Source organism: Falco punctatus, assembly GCF_963210335.1.
Source record: "Falco punctatus genome assembly, chromosome: 4".
Taxonomy (NCBI): domain Eukaryota; kingdom Metazoa; phylum Chordata; class Aves; order Falconiformes; family Falconidae; genus Falco; species Falco punctatus.
The window spans coordinates 1,981,010-1,993,917 of NC_137583.1; the positions used below are offsets into that span (position 1 = coordinate 1,981,010).

At 44.9% G+C, this 12,908-nt stretch overlaps 1 protein-coding gene across 1 annotated transcript in view; it reads left to right on the forward strand.

Annotated features, from left to right (window-relative positions):
- LOC308063009 (uncharacterized protein) overlaps positions 1–12,686 on the forward strand; it is a 35,191-nt gene extending 22,505 nt beyond the window's left edge. Inside the window, exons 4-5 of the mRNA XM_080385402.1 lie at positions 5,797–5,946; positions 8,584–12,686. Coding sequence (XP_080241528.1) covers positions 5,797–5,946; positions 8,584–8,618 — 185 coding nt within the window. The 3' untranslated portion in view covers positions 8,619–12,686. The remainder of the gene's footprint in view (positions 1–5,796; positions 5,947–8,583) is intronic.
- Positions 12,687–12,908: the final 222 nt, after the last annotated feature.

The window sequence follows — 12,908 nt, forward strand, 5'->3', positions numbered from 1 at the left end:
GGGCTGTCTTCAGGCATACGTATCTCTTCCTTAGTGGAGACAGACAGCCATCCAAGTGAGATTTTTGTGACTGTTACTGTATACAGTGTGTATGAAAAGAGGGTGCAGAGAAACGATGGGAATAGCTGTCTTTGAACATGGCCTAGATGAGAAGGCAATGCTCCGTACTTTACAGTCCAGTCCAGGATACCTGAAAATGTTGGATTCTGATTTCTTATAATATTCTGAATTTGATGCCAATTATTAACTAATCATTTGTGGTGTTAGTGGCAAAATATTTCTTTTGATGCTTTCTAAACACAGACCTTTTGTACTCCTGCCCAGAATTCCTAGGAGGGTGTACGGAAGAGCTGTGCCATGGGTGAGCAGCAAGACTGGTGCCTCTGGAAGGAGCTGGAGGCACTGCACACCCCAGAGCAGCAGTGTGACACATGCAACACGTGCAGCAGTTACATCGAATATGTCTGGGGAGCACTGAACACCTGCAGTGGGGACACGGCAACGGTGACAGACGTGCAGCAGCTCCGATGCATATAAAAAATCCTAGTCGCTGTGCAAACACTGTGCAGTTAAAGAAGGGTGGCTTCTCTCCAGTGTTCTTGAACAAAGCATGTGATGGCGTTGTGCTGTGCAAGCATGACTAAGGCCAGTACTTTCAGAACTGACGAGACTTATTGGCGTGAAGGATCTCTTTGCAGCCAGCATACACTGAACACAGACTTTGCATCATTTTCTTTATGTGCAAGCGAGACAGAGCTGGACAGAGCTGTACTGCTGAACCCTTCAGGGCTATTTAGATCCTAGAAATCTGGGAGAAACAGAGAATAAACCTTAAGCCCATCCAGAGAAGCAAGCAGAAAACTTTTTCTTTGTGTGCTTTTTTTTCTTCTCACCAGAAAGAAAACACTTCCTGGAGCATTCAAACAGTAGCCCAACTAAATTTTAATACTTTTTTTTCCAGGAAATTGTTTTTCTGATATCCAGAAGTGTTTTTTCAAAGTAGAATCCAGGCTAATGCAAGGACAGGAACTGTGGATTTTGAATAATGGGATAATTGAAATAATCTGGGACACAATGGGAGTCTGATTCAGGCATAAGTAATTGAAAGTTAGTGCTGGAGAGCACTTCCCTGTGCTTCGGGAAAGTTAAACAGCCAGGTGAAGCATAGGTCTGAACAAGCGTTAACTCCTCTGTGGTGTGTCAGCTGATGAGCATCCTCCCTCCAGACCTCCTGGCTGTGTGTCCTGCCTTGCCCTTTTCACCACTAAATCAGAGAAGAATAATCCAGTGTAACTTGTTAAGCCATTTTTCTGTAAATCTCTCGTGCATTGGCTATAATTTTATCATAAATTCACAGAAGGGAAAAAAAAAAAAAAAGAAAGAAAAAACAAACCAAAAACCCAAACAAACAACCCAGTGAGAGGCTGATGGCTGAAAAATCCAGAAGGGAAGTGGAGTGAAGATGAGAATGTGGAAGGCATGGAGGTTACTTCAGGAGGAGACTGTGAATGAAGGTGTTCAAAGGGCAACCTTAGTCAGCAGTAATAGGAGTTATTTAGAAAAAAACTACCCCACCCTACCAAACATTAACAGATCTAGTCACCTTCACGTGAGGGCAGAAGCAGGGAGTCAGGAGGTTAACTGGTGTGCACCCCTTGGCTCTTCTTACATTTTGCATGTAAACCAGCGCACCTTGGCAGGGAGCCTACTGTTAGGATTTTAATTCAGCTGTGCCAGCAAGAGCAGCTGTTTCCATACCCTGGTGCTGTTCATCCCAGTTTCAAGGCTCATAACCCTACTTACGTAAATGAGCTTCATCGGGTTCATGCCGTCGGCGGTTAGACGTGGAGGCCCTGCTGCTTGGGCAACTGTTGTGCTGAAGGGACTCTTCAAAAAGTGTTGTCTTTCCGTAGCTCATGAAATGTAATCTCGGAAGCATGGTTTCAGCAAACTCAGGGCTGCTGCGCTGCACACTGGCTCCCCTGCCCACGTTTTACAGCACAGACAATTCATTCACGATTTACACAAGTCAAATTACTAATCAAAACCATAATGACTTAAAAACAGAGCAGTGCCTGAGGTGGCTGGAGGAGTGCTGGCTCGCTGCTGTGCGGTGCTTCCTGCCCGGGCATGACACCAAGGGGCATCGGCTGTCCGAGGGTGCTGGGGAGCTGGGCGGCTGCTGGGGGGGCACCTCCAAGGCAGCCAGGCTAGCACAGGACGCTTACACTATAGCTTGTACTAACTCTTAATTCAAAAATTGTTGAAAGTCAAATCTCCTCCTAGTTCTGAGTATGAGCCAATTTTTTTTCTATGCGAACTTAATCGTTTCTCGCTCGTGTTTAGAGTAGATTGAGTTGAAGTTGTACTTTAACGTATGTTAAAGTACTGATGATGCTTTTTCCCCTCCTCCTTTCTCTTTTTCCCAGTAGTAAAGGCTTGAGGCTGTGGGTCAGCAAGGGGACAGAGCTGCAGGCTCACGGGGAAGCAAGCTGCTCGCCCTTTCCACGCCTCGGCTGTGCGGGGTCATAGTGCCTCGCTGCGTCCCGTGTTTTCTCATCTCAGTGTAGCGCCTCTTGAAACTCTTCAGAATAACATCCAACAGACTGGGAAACACTAATCCAGTAAATAAAAAACAGGTCACACCTCAAAATCATGTGCAAATTCAATGCAAGCTGCTTTCTAAAGTAAGAGGCTGTGATAGTCTTTTATTTGTGTAATAGAGGTGTTTCCCTAAGTAAGAATGGATTCTAACCTGACATTGAGTTATAATACGTGCAGTCACCACCGAGCAGGCGCGTATTTTCTCTGTGTGGCTGGCATTTGCAGAGGAACAAAACCTGCACCAGGGAAACGTTGCCATCAGTACCCTAAAGCTTTTACTTCTCTGCATTCAGCAACGGGCGTCACGCAGACCTAAAACTGGGGAAGTGCTTGGAACAGTTTTTGTTTCACTCTCTCCTCCTCTTTCTCAGAAAATGCAAACTGTTAGGCATTGAAGGTATGTTTTGGAGAGGCTGCATTTTGATGCGTGAAACCTTTAGCTTGTCTTGGGTTTGTCCACTTTATTTATGAAGGCAAGGCAGAGCAGTAGTTTAAAGATAAACAGGATTAGAGACTGTCTACCCCAAAAGCTGATTTGCAGAGATCTCTTCTGTAATTCTGACTAGTATTACTACATACTAGATAGGCTATCACAAACTGGCATGAACACAAGTTTGCTAATCTAACAGATTTTATTATAAATTAAGAAAAATTAAGAAAAAAATATTATGCAAGGATTTTTGTTTAAAGCAGTTTTTCAGAGGAGCGTAGTGTTTGCTCAGCATGTTTACTGAGCCACCGAAAGCAGTTAAATATAGATACCTAACTCTTCTTTGCATAGATACCTAATTCTTTTTTCCTTTCCTCTTATAATACTTTACAATTAAGCTCTTACTTTTGTCAGTTTTTCTATTTCCTGAATACGGGAGCAACAGTATTACATGATGAAAAATATGCCAAAGGAGAAACGGAGGGGTTGGGAATGCAATGGAAGTATGGATTTATTTTTAAAAAGAGGAAAAAAAAAAATTGGCAGAAGTTATTGCACGTTCTTTGAGCACCGAGTACTCTGCACGTGTGTTTGCTTCCGCAGCCTTCAGCAGCCCGCCCGGCCGGGGCTGCCAGGGCGAAGGCTGTGCGGGGTCTCACCCCCCCTGCACCCCGATCCCCTGCAGGAGCCCAGAGAGTTTCGGAGGGCGAAATGCAGAAGGTGGAAAGCTGCAGGCGGACAGGGACAGGCTCGGCCCTGACACGTGTGGGCACAGCTCCTGCTGGCTTGGCCAGGAGCTGCCTTCCAGTCAAAGCTGAACGAGGTCCAAAGTGTGGTGTAAGGCTGCGGCAGCGCTAGTGCAGACCTGCCGCGGGTAAGGTTAGGCTGCAAGACCGTGCTGAAGCTTTTCTGTCCTAGAAAACTGGGAGAAAGTGGGTTCTAGTTAAGTGGCCTTAGAATAGTTCTTTATTTTTGACAATTGTTGGATGCTTATAGCGCTTCTTGTATGAAATAGCTGGGGTGTTAAATCACAAAACAGTAGAACAAAGGGGGGGCGTAAATTTAAACTGGTTAAAAGAAAGTGCTTTCCTTGTCCCAGTAAGAGAGTGTAGGGGCAGGCTGTATCAGTTGGTCTGATCGGGGATTAGACAAATGTGTGATGACAGATCCATAAACGAACGGGAATGGTTAGCATGGGGGGAGTATGCCAACTCATGATGCAGGATTGTGACAGAAATGTTGAAAAGAATTTGCTCAACAACCAGGCATAAGCCTACTGGAAAAAAGAGGTTTCGATGATCTTTCTGTTTAAAATGATGAATTTTAGCTGGAATTATGATATGCACTGCATTTCTTCCAGAAGATGAGATTGTAGTGGTACCACTGTAATGTGATAGGAAAATGTCATCTGATTTCTTGCCTGCCCCCGCCACCTCCCAAGGCTTGTCAAAGCATTATAAAAACGTTTTCATTTATAGTGTGTATTGATAAGGAGTGCCAGAGAGTACTTGTGATCTTATTTTTTTCTGCTTTTCTTCACACTTGGAAGCAAGTATTTTTTATTTGTTTACAAACTGCTGAGTTTAGTTCCACGTTGTTACATAAAAATTGGTAAATCTGACTTGACACCTACATTCAGTTAACCACAGGAAGTTTTTCACTCGGCAAACATTGCAACATTTGAAATATTCCTTCCTTCTTGGTATTGAACCAAAATTTTCTCTCATTAAAACTACTTTCAGTTACATTTTCTTTAAAGGCACCTTGTTGGCAGCTGTTACATTAAGAAGAGAAAACATTCAATTCACTGCAATTGATCTATAGTAAAATCGATTTACAAACCAAATAACTTTCGCTTACAGTGAAGCAATCTCAGTTATACAAGACAACCTTTCCAGGTGCAAGATGTTTTCAAGTACAAATCACCTGTAATTTTACAAGACAAAGAGTAGATTTTTAGATAATAGATTTTTAGATGGTATCAGTGACTCCTATAGAGAAAGTGGTTAGAAAGTCTGCAAGAGGGGACGCAACCCTTGCAATAATTCTGCCTGGATCACAGTGCTGATCAGTGTGAGAAAGAGGCGATTAGGCTAGAAGTCTTCAGTTCAGAAGAAAGGCAACTAGGGATGTGACAGAGGTTACAAAACCGTTAGCGAGGTTAGAGAAAGACTAACGCTTCAGCACCTTCTAACACAGGAACTTCAGACACATGGCATAAGCCTGACAGAGTCAGGACATGGACTTGATGAGATGCCTGGTGGAGTTGTGAAGCTCATTTCCAAAGGCTGTTACAGTGAGAGTGAAGTGAGTGCTTCATGGAATAGAAATATGCTGAGGACTGCAAAATGTATGGAGCCACACCCGGCTCAGGAGCTTCCCTGAGATGAAAATAGTCACAGTGTGGACGAGCATTTGGAGAACGTGTTGTATATTTGTAATTTGTGCCTTGCCCTTCCTCTTCCTTACCGTTTCATATGGCAATGTCAAAGACAGTATGCTAGTCTAGCTTTTGGTCTGACTTGATTGAACTAATCTCAGTTGTCTAAGTTATGTCCCGATTTGGTAAATAAGAAAGGATGTGACCTTGAAGTAGATTCTTAGAATGACTTTTTAAATTATTATTATTTTGGGGGTGGGGTGGGGTGGCTGCCATGCAAAAAAGACTGCTGGACATTTGAAGCAAAGAAAACAGAGTAAGGCTTCAAGTAGGTGTCACATAGCTGGGTTGTAACCATCTGTCTTTGTGCTTCTACTGACAGATTCCATGATCAAGGACATGGGCCCTGCGGACAGGCAGAGGATACCTGCGTTTGCCCAGCAGGCACACAGCAGAATTTGTCACTCGTCTGGTGAACAGACTCCAGTCGTGGGCTTAAGTCACTTTGTAGAAGTGACTCTGCTCCGTCCAGGTCTGTATCGAGAATCCTGTGGAAACAAATTGTATAAATGCAGGAGGCAAAGAATTTTCTCTCCCATCCTTCCCCAAATGGGAAGCGGGCTCACTGCTCCAGGAATGGCACAAGAGGGATTAGGAAGGGCATGGAAGCAGGTCTGGATTTGGAAGCAGCACCGCTGTGAATGGTTGCTGCTTTTTGGGCTAATTAGGGACAGCAACTGACTGACATAGTTCATTTGTGGAAAGAAAAGGGGTTGAGCAAGGTAATTAGGAAATGCTGGCCTAGGCAGGTCTCTGCGATAGCAGCAAAGAGGAAAAACTACTTTGCCCTTCGCTTGGCAGCCGACAGCACTGCTGCACTGACGCAGCTGTTAAGGATAAATGACTATTACATTTTTTTACCACTAACTTGACTCTTCCAAGAAACCTGGAAATAGCAAAATTAGCACATTACCATGATATTTTGGGGCCTCCTACTCTATTGAAGCAAAGATTATTGACTCAGTTTCCATCTGGACTGGACTCTCAAGTGGAGTGCACAGGGATACTGGTAGGACAGTACTTCTGCAGTACGTCCCTGTTTGAAACTTTTTACCTGACTGAGATGCTTGGGCATGCCAAAAAAAGGCTTTTTTTTTTTTTTTCTTGGCAGAAGTTGCTGGCCTATGTTTAAAAGAACTATTCTGGAGCTTGGAATTTTAATTATTTTGAATCAACTTTCGGTTAAATTATTGCTATTAAATAAAGTATTCGTTTTCTGGAAAAGACATTAACTGGCTGGGAATAATCCTGCTAGACAGTCTATTTACTTCAGTCTAAATCTGTTGCTGCTAGGCTTTGGCTTTTTTTTCCTAATACTAGGAGGAGGGGTACATAAATCAAAATTTTATTCTGAACTAATTGCCTTGTTCTGAATCGCATAAAACGTTTGATCTTTTTCATTATAGTATTTCATGACAGAAGGATCATTAATATTGGAGATAATCTGAAATGCAAAAGTATTTGTTGCGCTGTAGATGGAAGCTTCTCTTTGCACACGATTTTACTTTCCTTGTTTCACAGCTAAAACTAGTATGTTGTAGACTGGATATGATGTAGCAGCAATATGGCCACAAGTGATGCTACGTTGCACCCCAGTTTGACTGAAGAAATAGAGAATTAAGGTAGCTTCAGCCCCATCATCTCTAATGAATGTTATTCATATCCGTTCTTTGAATTTCCACAGGCCTTTTCACTTCCCACTAGCTCTGTTTGCTTCTCGGGATGGAAAGTCTGTCTGAATTAGGTGCAGTCCCCTGAAACCACAGGCTCCCCTGTAGGAGAAACTGTCAAGGAGGATTCCCCAGGACTTGCACTTTCTGTTTAATTCCTACAGGCCACAAAAATCTCCATTACCTTGAAACAACACATAACCATTTGTACAAAAGAACTGAATTACCAAAGTCTGCAGTGTGTGACAGGAAGGGCACCACCACGTCTCCACTCCTTCAGGAGTTTATGGTGCAATACATTATGATTTTTTTTCACTAAAGAAACACTAAAGTTTATAGCAGTATTTCTAGCCCTACCCAGAATGTGAAATGAGTGGAGTTCCCAGAATCCTATTAGAATTTGTATCCAGGTTCTGGATGTCTCTCCCTATTTTTCCAAAAATATCTCTTAATTTCTTAAACACAATGTTCTTAACTGAGTTGAGAAGATTATTCAATATAATCCTTTTCTTATGGCCTTTCAGGCACTACAAAGTTACTTGCTTTAGGGCTGGATGACTGGTGAGGCTAAGGTGTGGTTTGCAGTTGGGATTCTTTCATTTTTTATTTTCCTTCTTGAGAATCTGCCTAGGTTTCTTATGCAAAAGTTTAATTTTCATTTTTACTGTAGATATTGAGCCTCAGTAAAAATATTTTTTTTTTTTCAGAGGCTGCATAGAGAGGTAGAATACTGTATAATCATCTCATGCACGTTAGCGTAACTACATGCATGTGAAAAGTGACGGGGGAAGTGCAAAGGGAAAGAGAAAGGAGCTGACTTGAAGGTGGTAGGAACTGGTAAATCGGTCAAAGCAGCACTGTACACGTAAGCATTCTGCTTGTAAATTAATGCTGCTCTAGCTTATATTTATTTTGGTATGTGTGTGAAAACAACTCGAAGATCAGAAAGTCACAGAAGTAGTTCAATAAATGACTAAGATACCGTGTTGGATATTGAAAGAAAATTGCCTCCTCTCCTAAAATGTCAACTGTAGGGTGATATGAAATTACTACAGTCTTTACAAAACTGCATATAAGTTTTCAAGATAAGTTTGTGGGTTTTGGTTTTTTGGTTTGGTTTTTTTTTTTCTGTGTGGTGAAAACAGGATATCCTGATCCAGCAGAAATGAAACAGGCCAAATGTGAATTTTATTAGCCATCAGGTTTTGTCTTGAAAAGAATACAAGGGCTAAGAAAAATTAACCAGAGACATCTGCATTTAATTGAAATTTATGACAGCAAAATGGTCGCTTATATTACAGCAGATAGTTAAAAATAAATTCCTTTTTATCACCCTATGTTTGAATTGAACGTGCTCAGAGCCATTACAAATGCATTCTTGGAAATGAGGGGTGACTGGGTGACAATTTTCTTGTAATCATGGCTAATTTTTTTTCTAGTGAATGTGATTAAAAGCCTTCCAGGTATTGTGTAGCATCACCTGTTCCTCAACAAAAAGCAGCACTTCTGCCTTGCTGGAGATTTCAAACAATTATGCAGCCATACAAACTGCTTATCTACGAGCTCAACAGAATGTGCTGAAATTTTAATAATGCATAATAAAAGGAAAATTCTGCCCCCTTCATAATATTACCAAGCTATTTGTCTCCAGGTAAGTTTACCAAACCCTAAGTCATCCTGTGCACAGACTGGCCATAAAAATAAATTACACAAGTTACAACAGAACCCTTTGTGTTGTGTCAGCGTAGCCTCTCTGTAGCTTAGGCCTCAGCCTTCCCTCCCATTTGCCTTGGACTTCCAAGTAGTTTGTATATATTTTGTAAGTGACTTCCAACTGTACTCCTAAGAAAAACTGAGTGATTTGATGATTTGACATATCAAGGTTCTTTAATAAGATTTGTTTAAATTTCTAAAGCTCATCTGTATGAGAAGTGTGGCTATAAAAGAAAACTATTCTGGTGAAGTTGTTTAAAAACAAAAATAAGGTGGAAATATTTCTAAAAACGTTGCTGCTTTTACAAGCATACTTTACATACACTTAATTTTAATCACGTCCGTACAACAGTTATGGTGTGACTCAGCACAGGTGTATGTTTCCTGACGGATAATACTTTGTCATCTACCTGCCCTACAGACGCTGGGTGTTCAATGTGCCACTGTAATACAACATGAGAGAGTACAACAACAATCAAACAAATAACTTATCAAAGCAAAATTTAGGCTCTAAGGATTCAAAACATGAAATCGACTGGGCCCAAAGATACCCTTGATCAGTTCAAGAATTATTCCTGTAGTTCTGCGATCTGCTTCAAAACCTGTATGTATGAATCAGATTTGAGACCGTGGCACGAGAAATACTTAGAAGCAGATGATACACATATAAAAATTGCCATTGTAAAGTTTGAGAAGATGAGCAAGTTTGCTGGCCAGTGGGTTGATCGGTGATCTTCTGAAATAAGAGCTTTTAGTTTCTTTTCCCAGCTTTGATGTGCACTAACTTTGTTATGTTTTGAATTTCAGCTTTGTAAAGTGCTTTCAACTTAATGGTAAGGTGTTATTTGTGGTTGCATCCATTACAAGGCAGGTACTTTCCAAACACTTAAGAAATTCGTAATTCAAGTGATAAAGGAAGGAAACAGAAAAAATTATGATTAAGCCAGATCTAAGTAACACAAATAACACACCAAGGGAAGGTCTTTAAGGAAAATGGGGCTTGCTGACGAGACATGGGTGACTCCATAAGCTTGCAGTGAGAAAGTGAGTATGAGAGCATGGAGATGAAGGGCAATACACAAGGATTCCTCACTGAAAGTGTTGGTGTCAGCTTGGCTTCATGTGTGGCCAAACACATCTACGTTTCAGCTCTGTACTGGCTCAAAGGAGAAAGAGGGAATCCCATCTGTGTCATCTTTCTTTCCCTCCTTCCATGAGTGACGAGCAGACCCAAGCAGTGCCTAGTGCTCTTGTCCAGGACAGGGCACTGTAGTCTGAATTGGTGGTGGGTGCTGCAAGAAGCCAATGGAGAAGGACGCCCCGGGAGGAGGGGGAACGCTAGGTGCCGTAATGGACACCTACGGCTTCAGCATGAATGGATCGTCCATGGCAAATCCCTCTGTCTAGTGGTGAGAACAAAGGGATCACTTTCCAAATGCAAGGATTCTCTGTAATTCTGTCAGGCAGCATGTGACCTGTAATTATGTCCCTATGATGTTCTATTAATTTACACTCCTGCTTTATTTTGCTTGTGTTCAAGCAGATCCATATTATGATGCAAATTTACCAGCAGAATGAAGGCCAAGCTTCAAGTAAGTGTTTATGAGTTTTTGCCATACCTGTTCAAATTGCAAGTTGGGGGGGGGGGGGGGGGGAGGAGGAATCATGCATTCAAACCATAATTAATTTTACGTGTTACTACAGATCTAGATTCATTAATAAAATACAAGCTTCCTGAAGACCAAACCTTTGCAGTTTTTCTGGGTGCAAACTTAGGTTTCATTTACCTGCGTGAGAAGTTTACCCCTGTACCTCTCTTCTAGAGTGGCTTCCCACTGAATAGCTCCCAGCGTAAGCATGGTTCCGATACAAACCTGCTGCTGCCAGTACGAGCTATGTTGCATCTAACACACTGACTATTGCTTCAAGTTTCTAAGTATAGACCATATGGCTATTTCCAAATAAAATAAACATGATGTTGGTCTTACTGTGTTCAGCAGCTTTGTTTCTTAGGAAAGGTGAAGAAAATGGTGTCTTTGGACTTATATTTCATATGACTGCAACAGAGGTACTTGAAATCTCAAGACTTTTTGGCATTAAAATATGGTTTCCTTTGTAAGGATAACGACTCACTCCTGGCTCTGTCTGTAATTGCAAAGGGCATCACCTGCAAATCAACATCGCATCTCACATTTGTTCTTCTGACATAGGAGCACGGGTATAACTGTTCACAGGCACACACGAGAGGTAGCCGCTCTCCCAACTCTACAAACTTCGTACACCACGTCTTTCCGTGGTGGACAGCACCAGGCACGTGACAGTCCTCAGGGAGCTGAAGGGAAAAGGAGACATACTGAAAAAGGGTTCAGACAACCCTGCCTCTCCAAGGGTGCCGCAGTTATGGTGTGACTGGGGCTAGGAGGGCAGGAAAGGCCTTGGATGAGACTTACGGTTCAGCTGGAGCCGTGTGCTGCCTCCAGCAGTGCTGCCAGGAGACACCACCAGCCAGCAGCCGCTTCCCCAGGCGCCTCTCGACTCTGCCTCCCCCAGCGCAGGCTGCCCCTGCTCACTGTGCACGGAGGTGTCATCACTGATATGTCTAATCCTGCTTCAGACCAGTTGATACAATTTGCCCCTATGTTCTCCTGTGGCAACAAGTTCCAGGAATGCCTTACCTGTGGTGTAAAGTAACTTTTAACTGTTTCACCTCCTCATAGCTTGAATTGCTGCCTCCTAGCTCCCGATCTAGGGGTGAGTTTCATGTTTACCTTACCCGCCTCTTTCATAGGAGGTATAAACCCAGGTATCGAACAGAAACTTTAATTCTAGCTGTGTCTGGAGAACCTGGTTCAGCTGGCAGGCATCTGCATTTTCCGGTGTGCAGAGGCCCTTTAAGTCTCTTTCTAGACATTTCTCCCTCTCCCGTAGTTGGTAAGATAGGAATAACCCCCCCCCGTCATAAACACAAGGCAGCCTTGGAAACGCTGCGATGGCAGCAGCACAGGGCCCCGCCGGGGGGCACGGCCGGGGCACCGGGGCCTCCCCCGGCCCCCCCGCAACTGCCGGTGCCGTGTGCCCGCTGCTGCTGTGCCCCAGCTTCTTCCCCCCGCTCAGAACCACCGCGGCCGCACCCCCCCGCCGTGGCGGTGGATAAAGGGCCGTTTCTTCCCGTCTTGGCTTCCCTCCGCGGGAACTGAACGACTTTTCCGTTGGAAACTACAAACCGGGGCGGTAGCCAGCAACGCGTGAAACTTCGCCGCGATGGTCTTGGACGCGAGCCAGGCGGGCAGCCGCGGTGGCCAGCCATCCCCCGCCCGGGGCCACGGCCTGCCCCCCCCCCGCCCCGATCTCGCCGGCGTCCCCAGGCGGCAGCGGTCGCCCGCCCCCGAACAAAGCGCGGTCCGCTCCCAGCTCGCCTTAAAAGTTCCATTTTATTTGCAAGGGAGGTGCGGAGGGTGCCCCGCTGTTTGCACACACACACATTTATAAAATTAGCCAACCCCCCCTGCCAAAAACGCAAAGGGGCGGCCGAGAAATAAATAAACCTCTCCCGCCCCCCACCCCCCCGAGGCGGAAGGGCTCCGCGCCGCGCTCCTGCCCCCCCCGGCCGCTCGCCAGAGCCGGAGCGGCGCGTCCGGGCGCCCGCGGAGGCTCAGGCGATCCTGCTGCAGAACTCGTCGAAGTCCCTCTCCATGAAAAGCTCGCTCTCGATCACATCGTCCTCGGAGGGGAAGTACTGCTGGCTCTCCTCCTGCGCGGGCCCCGCGGCCACCCCGCCCCCGGCAGCGCGCAGGGCGGGTGGCGAGCGGGCGGCGGGGCCGGCCTCCCCGGCGCACTCCATCAGCGCCCCGCGGGCGTTCTCCAGCACCCCCAGGTACGAGTCCATGTCCAGCGGGTCCATCTCGCAGTCCGACCCGCCGCTCTCGGTGCCCACCGAGTCCGAGCGCAGGTGCATGAGCTGGTACTTCTCCCGCATGAGGAACTGGTTGGTGTTGCGGGGCGCCCGCATGCCCGGTGCCCGCCGGCCCAGGACGTTGACGGGCCGCAGGGA